This window comes from Apostichopus japonicus, chromosome 20, assembly GCF_037975245.1.
Source record: "Apostichopus japonicus isolate 1M-3 chromosome 20, ASM3797524v1, whole genome shotgun sequence".
Classification (NCBI taxonomy): domain Eukaryota; kingdom Metazoa; phylum Echinodermata; class Holothuroidea; order Aspidochirotida; family Stichopodidae; genus Apostichopus; species Apostichopus japonicus.
In genome coordinates, this window is record NC_092580.1 from 22,828,828 (window position 1) to 22,848,929 (window position 20,102).

Consider the following 20,102-nt stretch of genomic DNA (forward strand, 5'->3'; position numbering starts at 1 on the left):
CAGTCAGGCCCCACCCTATCACTGTTCTTTGTTCCTGAGAGCTCTGTACCTGTTCAATTTCTTGATAAGTCTGTTTATTTCCCCTAACAGTTTCTAAAATTCCATACATATGTTCCTCAAATCTTAGTGCCCAGTACCCCTCATATTTGTTGAGACATCACATCATACACCACACATACCCTGGTTATTTTTAGAGTTTATTCCAGAGCAATCTTGCTGTTCAATTCCTTGATCAAAGGCAAATTCTAATTGTACTCATGATACAAGTTTGGTATGTAGATATTTTATTCCCTTGCTACCACTATGACATCCACATTAGACCAAGTGTCAATGACAGTCAACTTCTAATCTTTAAGATCTTAAACCTGTAACGTTTATCAAGTTGCTTTTTTCGAGGGGAGATTTGAAGGTATGTATCTTTATCATAGCGGTCAATGACAATATTTGAGGGTTCATGTTTAATTGAGAACACAGCACTGTTCATTGTTAGCTATCATTACACTTTGCGACTCAGATCTCTTAACCTTTCCAACAGCCTGTTAACTTCATGAAGTAACAAAACTGTAACAGCTTATTCAGGTATAGAAGACTGCCCCCGAGATCATTAGCTGAGAAGTGTTGTCATACATCATCTATCCTTGTTCCTTTCGCCTTTGGATCTAAATATATCTTCATCGGAGGTAATGGTTTTATTTTCCTTCCTGCCCATCCGCCTTTCTTTTGGTAAAGTCCGCTCTTTGGACGAATGCCTAACCATCTGCTCCTGCCAGCCTTACCTGGATTGCAAAAGAACAAGACATAGGGCTCATAGAGCAGCTTCTTATTATCGGTTATTTCTTTTCCTACGATATTACATTTGAAAATTAAAAAAAAAATGAAAATATTACATTTGAAAATAAGAAGACACTTTCGTAATGCACATTCAACTTTCAAGTACTGGTTGAGTAACAATCCCACTTATATATTGCATAAATGTTGTCACACCCTAAATTTCCATATTGTTGTGCTTATTTGCCTCCTGTCGAAATAAAAAAAAACAACTCAGAAACTCGAATAAAAAGTCAAATAAAAGCTACATATACTCAGTCAATTCACATGGTAGTATTCAATACTAATGTACTGTAATATAAAGAAATTAACAATATAATTGTTATTGTAATATGTCATTGGACTATGTAATACTATATGCAGTGTGCACAATTATTTATTGTGGATATTTATATTATATAATTATTATACAATAATATTGTATGATGTAATACGTGAAACAGGTAATACTATATGCAACGATAATATTGTGGGCCTTTTATGTTATATTATTATGGCAAAATATCGTTGCATAATACTATGTGAAACGGGTAGTAATATTTGCAACAATATTATTGTGGATGTTTTATATTATATTAAATTAGATATATATTATTTTATTATGATACAATATTATTGTAGGATACTATGTGAAACAGGTCATACTACATGCAACAATATTATTGTATTTGTTTTATATTATATTATTATGATACAATGTTATTGTATGATACTGTGTGAACCAGGTGGAATACTTTACATAAAAGACACATATCACATAATTAAATTTTCAGAATTTTAGGCTATTCTCAAAGATGTATAATATATTTTCCTGTTCTGCAGAAACAGGACAGTGAGCTCTATAAGAATCACACTATTTTGGTAGTTATCACATTATAGAGGCAAACACCAGCTGCAATTGTGTCTCCCGATGTACTTTCTGTATTTTGGGGAGATTATTTTATCTCGGATTTTTCCTCTTTTAATTAAAGTGGATCAATTTTAGATGAGGACAGTAAAATATGATCTGGTAATTTGTAATATTGCTTGATTGACAGTGATAACGATCTCACTAATATATATGTGTCAGGGCTCTCAATGATTGGCCAAATTTGAAAAAGACAATGAAAGGATATTTCTTCAGTTCTTCAACACAATATAGCAACTTTTAAGGGATGGTTTCCTCTGAATGCAGAAGTTTCTATGAGATCAAGAGGGGCGGGCTTGAGTGAGTAAGTATACAAATTCACTGCTGCAACTCTCTGTGTAGAAGAGTACAGAAAATTACATCCCACAAATCCCTCCCTGGTGCCAAAACGATTCAATAAACGGAGTCTAGCCTAAATTCCCAATCCATTTGAATGTAAGAGGAGCGCATACTGGTTGCAACCACCAGCACAAGGTATTAATTTTGCTATGCTAGGTAGAAGAAGAAAGAAACATTTACCCAATATCCTTTTGTTGTGTTCTTCATTTGACAATCTTCCAAAAGTAGCCATACACTTCTCACTGACACTTATTTGTCTCTTGGAGGGTAACTGAAGGATCACCTGACCCCCGGCCTTTCTGAGGATCTGCGCACAGGTCCCTGCGGCATGGGCAAGCCTGGACCCCTCGGCTGGTATTCTCTCCAGATTGTGGACTAATGCTCCAATCGGATAAGCACCTACAGGATATGCATCGCCTTCATTAGCAATAACTAGAAAAGACGAGCCCAGGAAGAGAGGTTAATAGGAGATGTTTTGGCTACCCACTGTTTTTTTTTTTAAACTTTCCTAAAACCTTCACATACCATGAAGAAAATCATAAACCAAAAATGAACTGTTCACAAGAAAATGAACTGTCTTCAGCAATCGGTGTTTAACAACTTCTTATGGACATGTTTTCTTATTTTATTTCATTTTAACTGAAGATTTGAGCTTTGTCATTTCAAGCAGTTGTGCCAAAGCACCATGGGCCTCTTCTTTGTCACTTTCACACACCAGATGGATTCCTTTACAACTTTCATAATATCCTCATGACAACACACAGGGTTTCTGCAAAATACACCCTGAAGGGCTCTAAGAAATCTATTGCAATAAACAGGAAAAAAAACAGTTGCCAGCCTGTATAAAAGAAAAACTGTTTCTGTCCATCAACCTCCTTCTTTTGCTCATGGAGAAATTTGGTATTGCCACTGGTGAGATGACTATAATTATTAACAATACCATACAATGAACTTGTTTTCTTTACTTGGTACAAAGAAGCTTGTCATTGTCACACTCACAACTAAACAACAAATGTTATAGTACTTATATGCACTTATAGAACGTATGCAAACTTATATTACTTAATTATACTTATACATCTTATATTACTTATATACACTTATATTACTTAAACACACTTATATTACTTATATACACTAATATTACTTATATACACTTTAAGTACTGATATACATTTATAGTACTGATATACACTTAGTTATACTGATGTACGGTTATAGTACTTATATACACACTAATAGTATTAATATACACTTATAGTACTGATATACACTTATAGTACTGATATACACTTATAGTACTGATATACACTTATAGAACTTATATACACTAAAAAGTACTTATATACAGTACACTAATAGCACTTATACACTCATATTACTTTATACACTATAGGAACTTATTTGTATACAATTATAGTACTTAAACCTAAAGTACATATATACACATGTAGTATTCAGCATACCTGTCATCCTGCCAATCTTGGCTGATGTTTTAATGATGTCTCCCTCTTGCATATTCATAGTGGCCAATATGTACCTCTTCTTGTTTCCTCCAGCAACAAGTGCAATGCGTGCTGACCGGTTAGGGTCATACAATATCGCAAGGACCTTCTCTTCGTAGGGTGGTCCATCAGCTGGACCAATTCTATGCCAATCTATCATTCTGAAGTTTCGTTTGTGACCACCTCCTCTCCTTTTGTACGTGATACGACCTTCAAAGAAAATGAAACAAACCTGAGACAACAGGACACTACTAAAGAACAATGACACTTCCCTTATTCAGGCTTCCCAAGCTGAAATATATTGATAGGATGAGCTTATGAATAATTTTAGTTTTTTTTAATGCCATGTTGTTCTCTGACAAAATAGAACATTTCTGAAGTGAAGTTCATGTGACATATTTGTTTCGTTTGTTTCAAGATAATATTTCCATTTAACTTTGGTTGAGCTCTATTCTTTTTGTGTGATCTAAGTGACCAAAAATCCAAAGGATATCAACTAATGCAATTTGTTCATCACAAACTTATAAGGCAGTGCAAAATTATCAATTGCAAATACAAAAGTTATAGATTTTAAAGTCGATAATTCCTTTTGTTGCTTTTGAGGAGCTCTCCACAGAAACCTAAAGCCACTGCAATGAACTGTAACCTGTTATCACATGTGATAGCTACCTTCGATTGGTCTGAAATGAATGAAGCAATCCTTTTATAACAAATTTATAGAAAACTGATGAATGTTTTTTTTTTTAAATGCCTATAGTCCCATACTGCAGGACTAATAAGACAAAGGATTTAACAGACCAGACAAAGAGACTTTTTTTAGCTGAAATGCATCCAGCCGGGCTGATCACTCGCACTACAGTAGCCCTGTCTCTCACATCACCCCAATACTTCATGACCTTCATTGGCTACCTGTCGAACTGCATATTGATTACAAGGTACTCCTGTTAACCTTTAAATGTATTCATGGTATTGCGCCACACTACTTGGGTGAACTTGTTCAAAGTTATACCCCAACTCGCCGTCTGCGCTCTAGCACCCAATCATTGCTCTCTATGGACCCTGTGTCCACTAAATCTTATGGCGAGCAATCTTTCCAGTAGTCCTCAACCCTCCTTTGGAATAAACTCCCACTCAACATAAAGAATGTCGTGTGTGTGTAGATGTTCAAAGCTGTTTTGAAGACACAACTGTTTTCATTGTTATAATTGTTATGTTTACTCTTATTGTATTTTGTGTACATATCTTTCACTTTCTTTTGTACAGCGCGGCGAGACTTTATTGTAAGTTGCTCTATATAAGAACTATTATTTTTATCCAAATGCATTACAATCCATATAAATTGCCCACAGCTTAGAGCATGATAGTCAAGGTTGGCAGCAGTGTTCACTTTAACTCTAAAACCTAATCTTTGAGCAGTAGTATATTTAGAGAATTACCAAGATAATGAAATGCAGAACAACCTTCAAAGTGTCAAAATGACGAGAAGACCTGTCAGCCTTTCAACTTAATAGTATCTTGTGTAAAAAAAAATATATACCTAGGGTGAGCTGACAACTTGTGCCAAGACTTACGTACCAAGAGTACTCATTTATGCTGTTGGAATATAAGAATGTATTCTTTGGATGAGATGGTAGATTACTGTACACCTAACAGTCTGTCAATCTCTCTCTCTCTCTGTCATTTTTGCACAAAATAATACGTTTCATATTACACTCAGCTTTCAGCTAAACGTCAATTGGCTGCAGAAGATAATTGAATTAAACTTGAAGAACGTAATGTGAATATGATATGGATAAGAATCTAAAAAATGACTGATTCTGTTGTCTTTTGTCACCATCACAAATTGTTTTTAACATACAGCAAAAAAAGAATGAAACATCATCAAAGTCTGTCACTTACCTGTAAGAGGATCTCGTCCTCCATCTCTGCGCATGGGAATAGGTCTGATGGTATATTTGGTTAACTGCCAAGGTTTCACTACACCAGGCATTTGGAAGACTGCACTGCTGTGTACTTCCTGGTAGCGAGAACTAATGGTCTTCTGCTTGGAAGCTGAACATACGATTGGGAGTCTACCATTATAAATGCCATACTTCTGAACAGTGGATGATAGCACAGACAAGCCCCTAGCATTTTCAACTAGCTTTGGTACACTCCTGGTAATGGTTAGTTTCTGGAAAAGCAGTCTGACACCTTGGAGGGCCATTTCTTCTGTTTCTATTTTAACAAGTAGAGACAGCTATAAAGAAAAAGCAGAGAACCACTCAAATAAAGGATATTACATAATTTACAGTCTCATTTCATTGGGGGAATTCCACGAGACCAAAGGTCCGCAAGACCGAAGGTCCACTAGACCGAATTTCCGAGTACCAATGGTTCGCGAGACATGCGAGGTCAGCGTTGGTGAGACTTTTGAGAGCGAGGGCTTTCAGCCACTGCAACACCCTCTGGTTAAGCCACTGGTGGAGGCCTAGTATAAATGCAAGCTGCCCCAGCCCCCTTGCGAAAGTCACTGGTATCCACTATGAAAAGGAATGGCTGTAAATTCTTTTTAATTACGCACTTTACCAACGTAATATTACCGTAATATATTTAGTAATATATTTCTTACCACTATTATAGACCTAGTAAGAGTTTCGGTCTCACGGGGCCTAGTAATAGTTTCGGTCTCGCGGACCTTCCGTCTCGTGGCCTGTAACCATTTCATGTGCACATTACTACTGAAGTTCATAGATATGTATAGGCTTGAATACATCTTCTGCATGTTTTCAAATGAGAAGGCTTCTGGGCAGGATCGAGGTGGGTGTGTGGGGAGGGACAGTGGTGGTGAGATGTGCAGTGGGCCTAAAACTGTTGATTCTTTCCCTTAATTTCTCTTTGTTTTTTGTTATGCTTGTTGGAGAGTACTTAATAATATTTTGGTTTCTTCATTGGTGAGCATGTTACAATCAGATGAAATATTTAATTTTTGATTCTGTCTGTATTCTAAACACATATTTTTGTCACCCGGCCAACTTAAGGATGAAGTTTATTTCCCAGGTGGATCGTTTTTTTTTCATATTTTAGGGGTAGTTGACAGCAACAAATTTGTTTGCGGTTCTCGAATTATTTTGATAATGACACTTCACATCCTTTACTCAATTTAGTTATGTAGGTGTCTTTAAAACTTATGTCCTTGATTTTTTGAAGGCTGAAGCAATTCGTGGAAATGGTATCAATGATATAAAAATGTGACTTCGAACCACGACATTTCATCATATTAGCGAGTACCAATGAAATCTCTGCCATAAAAAAAATGCCGTGCCCTTAAGCCTTGGCTGATTTTTCATATGCTGATTACCTTTTATTCATAACAAAGTGTTGTTCCTCCCAACGACTGCGGATACTTCGTACGATCCTTGATGAGACGGCCAGAGGAATCAAGGAACGATAACGACCGTAAGAAATCTAGCTACTGTAACGTAAGTCTAGCTTTTCCATTGTCCATTTTTGGTCACTGCGGTATGGAACGCCAAAAGGAACAAAGGTGGCGTTGCAACCCTCAACAGGAGGTGCTACCAGCGACGTAGCCATGAATTTTCAAGGGGGGGGGGGGCACATTTTGCGATTGATATGGGGAAGGGGTGTTAGTGGAGGGGTGTTGAACAATTGAAGGTCCTTAAATGCGATCTGGTGCAATTTTTTGCCAGTTACATCATCATCATATTATATCATATTATCAGCAGCTTTTGTTTCCTGTTTGAATTCTTTTACATGTTCTTTTACATATTATATAAGAAAGACAAACATAGTGCTCTTTTACAATTTTTCCAGTAAGATGATTTTTGTTTATTGTCCCATGTCTGGACTTTATTACATTTGACGAACTTAACTGATGCAGGGGCGTATCCAGGGGGGCGCAACAGGCGCGCGCCCCCCCCCCCTATTGGCCGTCACCAAAAAAAAAAAAAAAGTTTAGCCAAAAAAAAAAAAAAAAAAAAAAAATTGATGACGACCTTTATGTGAGATGTCGGTGATCGCTCAACCCCCCCCCCCCCTCCCGTATGCTTTATTTTTTGTTTGCCAAAAAAAGGTTCTGGCGAAGTTCGGCGGCATAATAGTTTTAGAAACATAGATGGTAATTGTGTTTGTATTATCACTATAAACACTAAATGACATGCCAGCCATACTAAATTGTGCATTTTGTGTCCATATTTACTGGAAATGTTGCTTATTATTAAGGTCGAAAAATGGATCACATATGGCCATGGGCGGCGATCCTGGGTGGAGGGGGGATATATCCCCCCATGAAAATGGGTGGAGGGGATGTAATGCACCATATCCCCCCCCCCCCACCAAATGCCAGGGATAAGAATATTTTCATGCCTACATTTATGCATCTTCGTTAATGTACGGCTCTTTTTTAGCTTCATTTCTCGCCTACCATAAACGCAGTGCGATCTTTCAAATAAAGCGTCTTTATAAAGCAAAAATAGTTGACTGTAGGCTTCATTGGCCCTATAACAACAAAATGTATTATTGCGCCCACGGTATTGATATAGTACATATATGCACCCTCATAGTATTCATATAGGCCCTATAGTAGGCCTACACACGTACATGTTCCCTCGAACAGCTGAGAATCTCATGTAACCAGGGTAATGCTTAATACACGTTTCACCTGGATGCCCTAGCAATCGGTACCTAGGAATGTAACTATGTGTAATTGTGTATTGCATGTGTATAACCTATAATAGCCTGCATGAGGCCATTTTCTTCATCGAATAATATAACAGAGCTCTCGAACATTCTAACGTTGCGCCTGAAACAAGATTGACAGGGGCAATTTTCCCAAAATAACACCCGAAATTAAAAAAAAAAAGTATTTTGGATCCTGATTATGAGATATTTCGGACATGACATCCCTATGTTAAAGTTGGGTATATGCCGCTTGGAAACATCGGGAAGTGCCGTTTCCGGCCATCTAGAGGGTTTGTTAATCCCAAAATTTCCTTGTACGCTTCGCGCCAACCAATGGTGGCGCTACGCTTAGATAGTCAACAAGGTCATATCCCCCCCCCCCCCCACTCGGAAGTACGGATCGCCGCCCATGCATATGACACCATTTTGCATTTCAGCCCTTCTTTGAAAGCAAAAATTGTACACCCCTCCCCTTAGACCCATCCCCTAGGACGGCGATCATTCATGCCTGGCGCCCCCCCTATTGGAAAATCCTGGATACGCCCCTGACTGATGGACAATATAAACTTTCATATTTTTTAAGACAGCCAGATGTGCAGCACTCCATGGAGTGTCACGAACCGCATGCACAACGACGACGACAACGTGCGTTCTCATCCTTTCTATGATTCTTCATAAGTTGTTGCACGAACAGCATGTTATGAAGCTAAGCTAGCAATCGTACGTGATACGGCCTAAAAACAAATATCGTTATCGCAGAGTATTAGCAGTGTAATAATTATTTATGAGAAGCGCACTGCTCCCCCCCCCCCCTGGCTACGTCCAAGGGTGCTACTACCCTAAACTCGAGGTGCTACTACTCTAAACTCAGGTGCTACTACCCTTAACAGTGGTGCTACTACTCTAAACTCGAGGTGCTATAGCATTTTTTCGGTAAAACATTAATATAACATTAATATCTCATAAAAACGTTATGCCGAAGTTTTTATAACACCACATTTAACGTTATAAAAACATATTTTAAAGGCTCTTTTTCAGGAATTTAGAAAATATCCCACATTATTAGTCAAATAATTGTAAAGACAAAACTTAGTCGAGTGTGCAGTCGCAGAACGGAACTAACCAGTATTTCAGGTGGGCCAGTGTAAAGTGGAAACACGTACTCTTAAAATATATTTCAGATCGATCTAGCCTATTACTCTTTCGTAAAGTAAGTAAATTTCATCTAAGAAAAAGCTATACATTTTTGAAAATAAAATTGATTTAAAAAGTGCTTCTAAGTATCACCATTTTACATCTAAGCACCTTAGGCACTTGACAAATTTCCAAAGGGGAGGGGACACCCTTAGACCCCTCCCCCATATCAGTCACGCAATAAATGTCCCTGATTCCAGTCAGGAAAATATGGTCACCTTAGAGTAGTATCAACCCCTGTTTAGGATAGTAACATCTCCTGTTTAGAGTAGTAGTACCGCCTTTTGAAAGGGTAGTAGCACCTCTTGTTTAGGGTAGTAGCACCTCCTGTTTAGGGTAGTAGCACGTCCTGTTTAGTAGTAGCACCTCCTGTTTAGGGTAGCAACGCCAATTGAAGTCCTTTGGCGTTCCATACTGCGGTTTTCAATTCAATGAAAAGGCTCTCGTTATTTGTTTCCGACTCCGAGCCACAGCTCCGAGCGCGACTACCTCAAAGCATTACCGAGTAAAATGGGAGTTACATGGTAAAACCTACTTAAATCTTGCTATTTCTTTGACAATGGATTTGAAGGAACTGAAGGTTGTGTAAATTACGTGAACCGCTAGCTCAATGTAGCTTTTAAGTTATGTATTCTACAGTAGTACAAAATGAACAACCCAAATATAACTAATGGCGCTATGGTGTCCCGTAACTATTACCGGTTTTGCGATAATACAGTAGTTACATACAACACCACTTAGTTTTAAAGTATTGTGTTGTGAAACGCACTGGATGGGTTATGAACTAACAAAACACCAAAAAGCCGCACAAAGAATGGAACCGTTAGGTTTTCATGTATGTGGGAGGTGCAGTCATGTTATTCAATGACTACCTGACAGATCAGGTCAGCCTTAACTTTAACTGGATATTCAACTGATAATGATAAACCTTATTGATTGATCATCCTGTTTTATCCAAATCAGTTGGCAGTCTATTGGCTTATTAGGCCTACTTGGCCAATAATCCTGCTATTCCTTTAGAGCATCTGTCCAGGGGTAATCCTGGTTTATTAATTGATGAATTAAGATTTCTGTTTGAGAAAGTATATTGAGAAAGTATATTGACCTAAAAATCTGACTGAAAATTGGCTACATATATGTACACATATGAAGCATCACGATTCACGAATGAAAATGAAGGTTTTGTAGCAAGAACATTCATTTGCTTAATAGTAGCAATAAGCAAAAGTCATTGAATACAACGTGAAGTTGACGGAAGCTTTGTGAATGATATAAATCATTTGCTTGTTTCATCAACAGAACAATTTTCAAACACATTTCCAAATTTTTCTTATTGCAGTCTTACACAATGGCCTGTTGCAGACGGGAAGAGTATGCAACAAACTGTCGACTTCTTGACGAAGAAAGCTGAATTTATGGGAGCGGTAAAAACGGGAACGTTCACAGTTGACTGCGATACATTCTATGCTGCAGGTAATCGAACATGAAATGCTGTCATGAATGATATGACAAGAACCATTTAATTTGAAATTCTGAAAAATACAGAACTTTGAGAGCAATGTCCTATGTTCTGAAAAAGGTGTGGTACCTGTACTATCTGATAAGGTTCAAGAATGGGGAACATGCAAGGAAGACACAAGAGATGTCTTTAGTTGACAAAAGTCAGGGCTCATCTGCTGATTAGTTTCTATTCACTCTCAGGAAATTATTCCCAGTGGAATGCATGGTATATTGAACTTTATGTGCAGCACAAACTTTATGTACTAGGTTACTTTTAATTGTGAATATATTACATCTTGTAACTAACAACAGATAGCACGGTTTAGTATTTCTGTAAGAAATTTTTTTTCGAAGATTTTTACTAAGGTATGATTTTTTTTCTCATTGTAGACTCTCAGAAATGTATCAATGTCTTACACAACAGTGAATATCCAACGTCAAGTTTCTCGATAACAGATACAAATATCAGCCTAGTTAGCGATACTGGATTTGATGCCATACTTCAGAAGCTAAAAGGGTTTTACTCCACCAAAATGTCCAGTAGAATCGAATCGAAAGGCAAGAAATATCAGCTGGCAGATTTTATAGTCAAAGTAGGCATTGTGTCCATTGGATCATCGAACAGAGGTATTCTCGTTGAGGTGAGTGTCATTAATGTGGCCTGATTGCCAGGCAAAACATGGCTGTAATGAAAAAATCCTTTATTAATGCTTAAAGATCAATGTTGTGTCTTTCAACAGCACTGATGCAAAGCAATGTCACTGTAATTTTATGACAGCCTTTTCTCTGTCCTAATTGTATGCAAAACAGGCCAATTAACACTTACTATAATAATAATAATAGACATTTATAATGCGCCGGTATCCGTCAAAAAAGACGCTCATGGCGCAGTGACACAAACAGTGCGACAGCAAAACAAATAACAGTAAACATAGTACAAGACAAAAATGCAAGCAAAAATAGGCAACAATGAACAATTAATTAAACATTTTTCATCAGATGAGTCTTGAGAGATCGTTTAAAAGAAGCAAGAGATGGACTGTGTTTTACATGATCTGGAAGGCTGTTTTCCACAGACAAGGGACAGCAGCAGCAAAAGCTCTTAAGCCCCATGATCGATTTGACATTTATTGTGTGATCTCATGAAACTACGATTTGCGTGATATAGTTGCAGAAGTTCTGAAAAATAGAATGGCGAAGTCCCAACAAAATAGCGATATGTGAAAATCAATATTTTAAAAATAATTCGGTCTTTGATCGGGAGCCAGTGTAATTCTCTCAGAATATGTGCAACATATTCCCTTGGCTTGGAACGGGTGACCATTCGTGCAGCAATGTTCTGTAGTCTTGCAAGACGGTTGATTTGTATTTCTGGTAGACCGTAAAGGAATGAATTTCCCATGTCAACGCGTGATGTGACGTATGCATGCACTAGTTGTTCTGTAGCATTCTGTGTAAGGTATTCCTAATAAGACCAAGGTTGCGAAGATGAAATGCAGCATTTCGAGACATTAAGGTAATGTGATCATTTAATGACATATTGGCATCAAATATTGTACCCAGATTCCGCACTTTTGTTGATGTAGTTATGTTTGTGGTACCAATGCGAGAGAGAGAGTACTTGGCAGACCAATCGTGGAAATTATTTATACCAAATTGTATGTTGCAATAACTTAATCTTCCATTTCTTGTAATATATGTCTCCAAGAATAAGGCAAGACAAACTAAGGAAGTATTGTCATTTTGTGTATTTTTTTGGTCCCTAAATGTTTCAGATTTTGTTGCTTTAATTATAAAATTTTATGGGAATTCTCTATATTGCTGTTCGACTAATTAAGCATGTAGTATTTGGGCAGTGTTTATTAAAACATGTAGTATTAAACTCATTTTCAAATTGAACTCACTTTCAACTGTTATTCTCTTTTCTTCAATGAAATGTCACAATGGTTATCCCTCGGTGATTTTGTCTAGCCTTTACTATTCGTCTTTCTATGATCGATTTCCGTTACAATTTACCAGATTTGTTTCATTTTCATGACTGACGATCTCACATTTATTTTATCTTAAAGGTGGAGTATACGCCATGTGTAATCATTCAAGATTGCTGGGTACTCCTCACAGAATTCATGCAGGGTTTTCTTGGAAATGTCTTTGTACTGAAAGTTCCCAGCACTTTTACCAACAAACCGGACAATTACCAACCATTGGATACAATACATCAGTATCTTGACCAGTTCAATCAATTCAGGAAGCAAGTAACCCCAAGGTGATGGTAGCGGTACCTTCCTTTAGAAAACATTTAACAAATCCACACATCTAATTGTGGGTTAAAGAGGAGGACAGCCGAGAGTTGGCAAAATGTCATGAAAGTGGAAATCACAAACAAGCAGACTTCTAGTAACCCGAGTCTGTACTCATACTGAAGCACCGTTTTTTCTGTTTGGCATTTTTAGGTTTGTAGTCGTACTTGCACTCAGCAAAAGTGACAATTATGTACTTTTTACCTATGGGTTTAAACTTGGTACCTTTTACTCATAACATTTGCCCTCATACTACAAGTGTGGGAACAAGTCACAACAGAGAGTAGACAGAGTGACACTTTCATGGATCTATACGCAAACTGCTGGAGATGGAGAATATTCAGAGTAGAGATACACAGGACACTTCTTAAAAGCTTGGTAACTGACAGATTACCAGAGTGTGATGCCACTTATTCAGGGTCCTTTTTCATGTGTAATCAATTTTTAAGTATGCAGCTGTTGATAGCTGTAGAGGAACCCTGACTGGGTATAATAACACATCATGAATGGCTGTCAGTTTCAAAGATTCTACCTTGATTTAAAACCAGTGACTGCAGTAGAAGGTTGATCACAATTCAAAAGTCACATGCACCATAGAGGGACGTACAGACTCTGGACAATTTCATTTTCTCATTTAATTTAAAGAACATTGAAAGTTGGTTATATATCTTGTGAAAAATATAGTCCATTTGGATGATGAATTTCTTATCCACGGTGTCAATGTACTATGTATATTAATACTATGTGTTCTTTTGTAGTATGTTCTTACAATTTCAATCAAATATCTGCTAGAACTAGGTTACCAATTGCCAAATCTTGATTTAATTATATCAATAACCAGAGCAGTAGAAGAATCATAGACAGTTCCCTAGACATGTTCAGTGTGGTCTGACAGGTTAAATGCTCGTATCCTGCATTTCAAATCATACTTAGACTTTCTTTGCAAGAACTAATTTTGTTATTCCAAGCCAGCATGTGTTTTCTCCCACTAGTTCTGGTCTAGTGACTTCACCAAGATTCAGCTGTATGCATGGTAGGGTGCTCAAGGACTTGCAGGTCTGCAAACCCAATTAGAGCCAGATTGTTTTTCCTTTTCTTGGCTGACAGAGTTTTGCCTGCAAGCTGCCTATTAAGAACCTGTTTCATAGGGGATGTAACCTTTGGTTTCTTATGTCTCTTTAGATATAACTGTAGAATTTGCAGGACAGAAGAATATCCAACTTCATTTTATCAAATATGTGTCTTACCCCAAATTACTCTGCTTTCGCTTTGAAGTTATTTGGATGACTCAATTTACACCAGTTGAGCCGATACATGGAATAATTCATCACATTTTCTTAGCTAATGTTTGACAAGAAAATAAAATCTGAAGACTATTTCTAATTTGTTCTTGGTATCAATTTATTTATTTCTGGTAAACAATTAGCTGATTTATCTGTTCAACCATTACAGCAAAATCTACTGCTTTCCACCATGATTGCAAATACAGTTTTACTTATAAAGAAATATCTGCACAACAGTGAAAACTGTTATCCTAGGTACGTAAAGCCAAAGTACATCAATGGATCATAAGTAATGGAAGAAACTTATTATTTCAATATGAAAGTCATCTGCTTTCAAGAGATTGTGTTCTTAACATCTTCCCCTCCAACATCACCCACATGATTCCCCCCCCCCTCCCCAACCCACCAACATTAACTCAGGCAAACAGAAATGTTCATCCTTCTAACATTACACGATCATTAATGGGAATGTTGAAGTTCTTAAAGTAGAGACCCCAACTTTTCTTCATTTCCTGCAAAACAGTTCACAAGGAGAGAGTGTCGTTCTTGAATTCATTTAAGTCGCTAGATCATGTGGAGATGGGTCTTCCTCATAATTTCTTCAGTTACTCATTGTCTATAACCACAAAGATGAGCACCTTCAGAGCAAAGCTGTGTTGGTCTCAGTTACACTCTAGAGTGAACTCAAAGCTACACGTCCATCTTCAGTTCCAATCACCTTCAATTCTCATGGATGCAACTTCCAGTAATACGCCCAGGCCTGAGGAATAACGGAACAACTCAAAATTTTAGAACAACATAAATCTTCCAATGACGACATGTGAAATCTTGTAGAGTTACGGGGGGAAATAGAACTTGTAGAGCAAAAGAGAAATGTCAGAAAAAACATGGAAAAACTAAAAGGGGATCAAACAAAGCAGGTCTCTATGCTAGAACAAAAAACCTTGAGTAAATGGGTGAGTATCCAGCATTATAGTAACACTCGGGGGTACAACACAAAACATTTTTTCTCTAGGAATATTTGGCTGTCATTATAAGTTATGTTTCATGGAACTGTGGAGGCAGGGGTGGGGGGGGGGGGGGGTGTTAATAACAGGCATCAGATTCAAACTGACTCTGAGGATACAGTAAACCAACAAAGGGACACCCGACTGAAAAAGCATGATAATAGGGAAGACATTTTCGGCTAGAATGGGATCTGAACCAATTATCTTGCCCTGTACTACCGACTGACCTATCCATGATTCTTATTAACACAACTTCTGTGGGTGACATTCAGAAGCCACTGTACATTGCAAGTCATGTAATCAAGTATCACAAAACCAGATTCATTCAATACAACCTAGAAAGCTTTCTCAAACTTGGTTTTTAAATGAAGTAATCACCTTTTGATTTCCCCCTGTGATACTGGCAGCTGCCTCAACTTGGAGCTACCGCCGGAGCAATGAGTTCGATGGTGGAAAACTCTCGAGCAAACCAAACCCCTACTCCAAATAGAACCAGGTTTTTCAGAGTATTCCTGTTGGCAGAGAAAAGTAATAAATATCTTGTTATTTACCATTTTGAAGTAGCCCTCATGATTTAATGAATATCAAATTGAATCTGATGTCAGACTATTAAGAAATATAGTCAGGATGCTTCTGGTTGTGTGCCTGTATAGCACTCCTGTTACACACCAATCTGATTTTAGTTTTTCTTCAAATTTTGGATAAGTCTGTTATTTCCAGAGTTGGATTGTTCCATTTATTTGTGGGGGTATTTAACAGCAGCAAAGAGTTTTTGTCCTTTGACAAAACACCTGACTGGCATTATTGAGTAAAATTCTTTCACTAACATTATTTAAAATTAATTAAAATACATAAGGGATGTAGAGTGTCCTTCTCAAATGATTTTGGGAAACATGAAACAACTCTTTTGCAGTACAATACCCCTAATATATAAATGGAACAATCAAAACCAGGGGAACTAGAGACATGAGTGTTCATTTTTCTTAGACCTCAAACAATGATCTGAGCTACCCAACAGATGTACTGTATTTGCCTGATCTGTTATCTCCAACTTTGCTGTAATGTAAATTGCCAAATCAGCACAGAAAATTTTTGCTTTTTTCTATTAAGCTTAAAGATTCGTACTGTAGTACATGCAAACTGTTGTAAGTGCTGTTGCTAGTTTCATATGAATGCACTTTCAACTGAACATAACACAAGACCATTTCTGTGTAATACTGCCCAGTGCTATTAAAATAAGTAACACAGCATTGTGGCTTTGCTAGTACCCCCATCTAAGGGTGAAAGCCACAATGAAAGCTATCCTATGCACATTTCATAATAGAAGAAACACCTGTTTCACTTAATAAATTCACTACTTCATAAACAAACTGAAATTTCTATATATTTTAAGGATATTCGTTGCTAGGACTGGAGTAGGACTGAGAAGAAGAAAAACTCATATGCAGGACATTTTTCAATGCAGATATGTTCAATTGTCTAAATAAGTATTTCAAGTCTCCGAAAATAAATATCTGAAATTGCAAAAGTTTAATTTAGGAAAGTACATGGAATTTCCTGTGAACCAAAAATATTTCCGAATGCCATGGGTAACCACATTGAATTTGTATGACAAATGGTCGTACTGTCAGGTATATCGATGTGAATCATATTAGTATTACCTACTGAACGCATTCTTGGCAGATGCCAAGGCCTTATCCAGGTTAGCCTATTATTCATAGTTACTATACCAATGATACTGGGTAGATAGAAAGTCAATATGTAAGTAATCCTAAGAATAGCAAAGCCTAGGTAATCCTAAGTAATACTAAGTATATATATTGTATTCTATATATGTTAAATGTACACTAAGGAATGTCATCTGTCTCTGTGACAGATGAGAAGATGAGAGTAATAGATCAGTAGAGCATACACTACCACCGTGTGCAGTTGTGTATTCCCTGAGTTGTCTCTACAGTACGACCGGAGTACAACTACAAGTTTGAGGAAATGTGTACAATGCCATGGTGTTATGAAGGCCTAACCTAGGCCAACGCCATCTAATTCTAAGTCTAAGTATTACTAGGCTTAGCATATTGTAGCGTATATATGTATTGTAAGCCTATACTAGTCTATAGCCTAGGCGACTGTTTGCCTAAATGAGGTTGACAAATATCTCGTTATGCTCTGTTTGGGTTGGCATAATGTTAAAGTTAAGTTAGTTCAAAAGGAACAGTCGAAGACCTTTTAAATTCGTCTTTGTAAAATGATTTTATAACGCTCCATGCAGATGGTCTCGCTGTTTTGGGCCTTTCTGCCTCCATTTCTGCACTGAGTGGAATTAAATTAACGTTGGCAACATTACACGATAGTAGCACATGTCTAGATATGTGCGCTATATACAGTGCATGATCTACATTTATGGAGCGCGATTGAAGCAAAAGAAAAGATAAAGCAATAACATTGAAGGTGGTTGCATATACGGTATGGCTAGAAGATAATAAATAGGTCGGAGGTCCACAAGCTCATTTTCTAGACGAGAACACTTAAAAGTTAATACAAAAGTCAACAATTATAGCAAGTCACTTTATGAAAAGTAACAGGTCGGTCCCAAATCGATGCCCAAGTCCACTGGCGGAGAAACAGGGGGGGTTGGGGGGGTTTTAACCCCCCCACTTTTTGAAGAGGGGGGGTTGGCCCACACAATCAACCCCCCCTAGTTTTTGCCAGTAATGTTCTGTTATAGCCTATGTTATGTGCTCCAAATGGCATAATAAATCAAATTATTATATTTGAAATTGTTAAAGTCATTTCAACCTTTTACCGGTAGGCTACATCAACAATTAACGACCGAAAACCGAGTTAGAATTGACCCATACATTATTTCTAGCCCCTTTCCCCCACCTTGCGCATTGGAACTTGTAGCTCATAGCGCTAACTTCACCCCACAACAGACATACACAAAATAACGTTTTGTTGCTGTTGAATAGCTTTGGATCTGTATACACTTGCCAACTTCAACTAGGTGAAGGAAGGAAAAGAAAAAGAAGAAAGAGAAAAGGAGAAAAGGATGGAGTAGAAAATACGGCAAGAAAACGGGAAGAGAAAGAGGAACAGTGACAAAATTATTCGAATTTGTGAGGCAAACAGCAGATATCACATCATATCAGTGAGCATGAAAATGGCGTTCCACGATAAACAGCCTCCAAACCATGGGCGCAGATCCTGGTGAGGACTGCGGGACGCGTCCCCACCAACTTTTTCAATAGCGGGGACATGATATACCGTGTCCCCACCAATTTGTCTTGACCATAGCTGCATTTCAAGTTCCCCTGTATTGAACTTTGGCGCAGTTTGATCCAGCATTGTGCAAATGACATGCAGCAGTTCTCATTTTATTGTATTTTATCCACAGTTGTTAAATATAGGACGGAAATCGCATTTGCGGCAGTCTATATTTGTTTTCTGGGAGAGGACCCCAGACCCATCGTATATACAAAAGTCTACTTGGATTATTTGTCCCCTGATTTTCCTTCTGTAGACGCCCATGTATTTCTCCAAACTAAATTTCTAAGCCATGAGATCTAAAACTTAAGGAGGTTTAGGAGCATCATTAGGTCTGGGAAGTGTTATTTCCGGCGATCTGGGAGGTATATTTGCCCAAAAAAATCGTACGCTACGCGCGAACCCATGGTCGCGCTCCGCTTAGATAGTGTCATAGAACAGACACGCGTCCCCACCATTATCCAAGACTGATCTGCGCCCATGCTCAAAACTGTCGATGTGTGTAGTGTTCGGTTTCGGAAATATGTGGTGTATTTTTATTTCCTTCAACGAAATTTTTTAGTAGCCGTCTGAATTTTCGAAAATTCCCTAACCAACATTCTTCATCATACTTCATCATACTCGTGCAATTTTGACCCGTCTGTTAGGGTTTGAAGGAGGTTTTTCTATATCGGTTGTCCATAGATGATATTTTGTGCAACATTATGGGTATGTTTTGAAGTGAATTTATTCACGAGAATTGTGAATTTTCAAATTCTGAACAGTGGGGCTGACGGATATTGTGGGCCGCGATGAAGAATCACCTACAAAAGCAATGATCCACAGGATATGTGATGAAGTCGAACATGATGTGTGACTGGTGACAATCTTCAAAAAGGTTATAGATGAGAAAAAAAGTATTTGGAAAAAACTTGGTTCTCAGGCAAAAGTGTACATATGGTTGGTCAGTTTCAAGCCCGAGAAGTGCCATTTCCGGTGATCTGGGGGTACCAAAACCAGAAATTTGCTTGTACGCTGCGCGCTAACCTATGGTGGCGCTCCGCTTAGATAGTAATACGCGCCCCCGGGTTAGAAAATCCTGCATACGCCCCTGGTTAAATGCAGCTTTTCAAGGCCTGGGCAGTGCCATTTACTGCAATCTGGGAGGCAATATTTGCCAAAAAATTCTTGTGCACTTCGCGCCAACTTATGGTGGCGCTCCACGTAGATAGTGAGCCAGCAGTTATGACTTTTTATTTCATCAATGGCCTGCAACCCAGGCGCGTAGCCAAGGGGGGGGGGCGAAGGGGGCAGCC

General features: G+C 38.0%; 2 protein-coding genes and 1 long non-coding RNA gene across 3 annotated transcripts; 1 reads left to right on the forward strand and 2 right to left on the reverse strand.

The window, feature by feature from the left end:
* Nucleotides 1–200: 200 nt before the first annotated feature.
* On the reverse strand, nt 201–7,058 carry LOC139961734 (large ribosomal subunit protein uL2m-like). Its single transcript, XM_071961172.1, has 5 exons — nt 6,920–7,058; nt 5,479–5,818; nt 3,541–3,789; nt 2,255–2,506; nt 201–776 (listed from the first exon to the last, which is right to left on the reverse strand). The coding sequence occupies exons 2-5, from the start codon at nt 5,783–5,785 to the stop codon at nt 622–624; spliced, it is 963 nt and encodes a 320-aa protein (XP_071817273.1). The 5' UTR covers nt 5,786–5,818; nt 6,920–7,058; the 3' UTR covers nt 201–621.
* Nucleotides 7,059–9,820: 2,762 nt separating this feature from the next.
* LOC139961528 (mediator of RNA polymerase II transcription subunit 20-like) lies at nt 9,821–14,636 on the forward strand. The gene is made up of 4 exons (XM_071960758.1): nt 9,821–9,977; nt 10,793–10,926; nt 11,344–11,594; nt 13,023–14,636. Exons 1-4 carry the CDS (start codon nt 9,964–9,966, stop codon nt 13,221–13,223), a joined length of 600 nt encoding a protein of 199 aa, XP_071816859.1. The 5' UTR covers nt 9,821–9,963; the 3' UTR covers nt 13,224–14,636.
* LOC139961529 (uncharacterized) lies at nt 14,630–17,925 on the reverse strand. The gene is made up of 3 exons (XR_011790908.1): nt 17,767–17,925; nt 15,922–16,055; nt 14,630–15,296 (listed from the first exon to the last, which is right to left on the reverse strand). It is a non-coding gene; the product is annotated as an uncharacterized lncRNA (long non-coding RNA).
* Nucleotides 17,926–20,102: the final 2,177 nt, after the last annotated feature.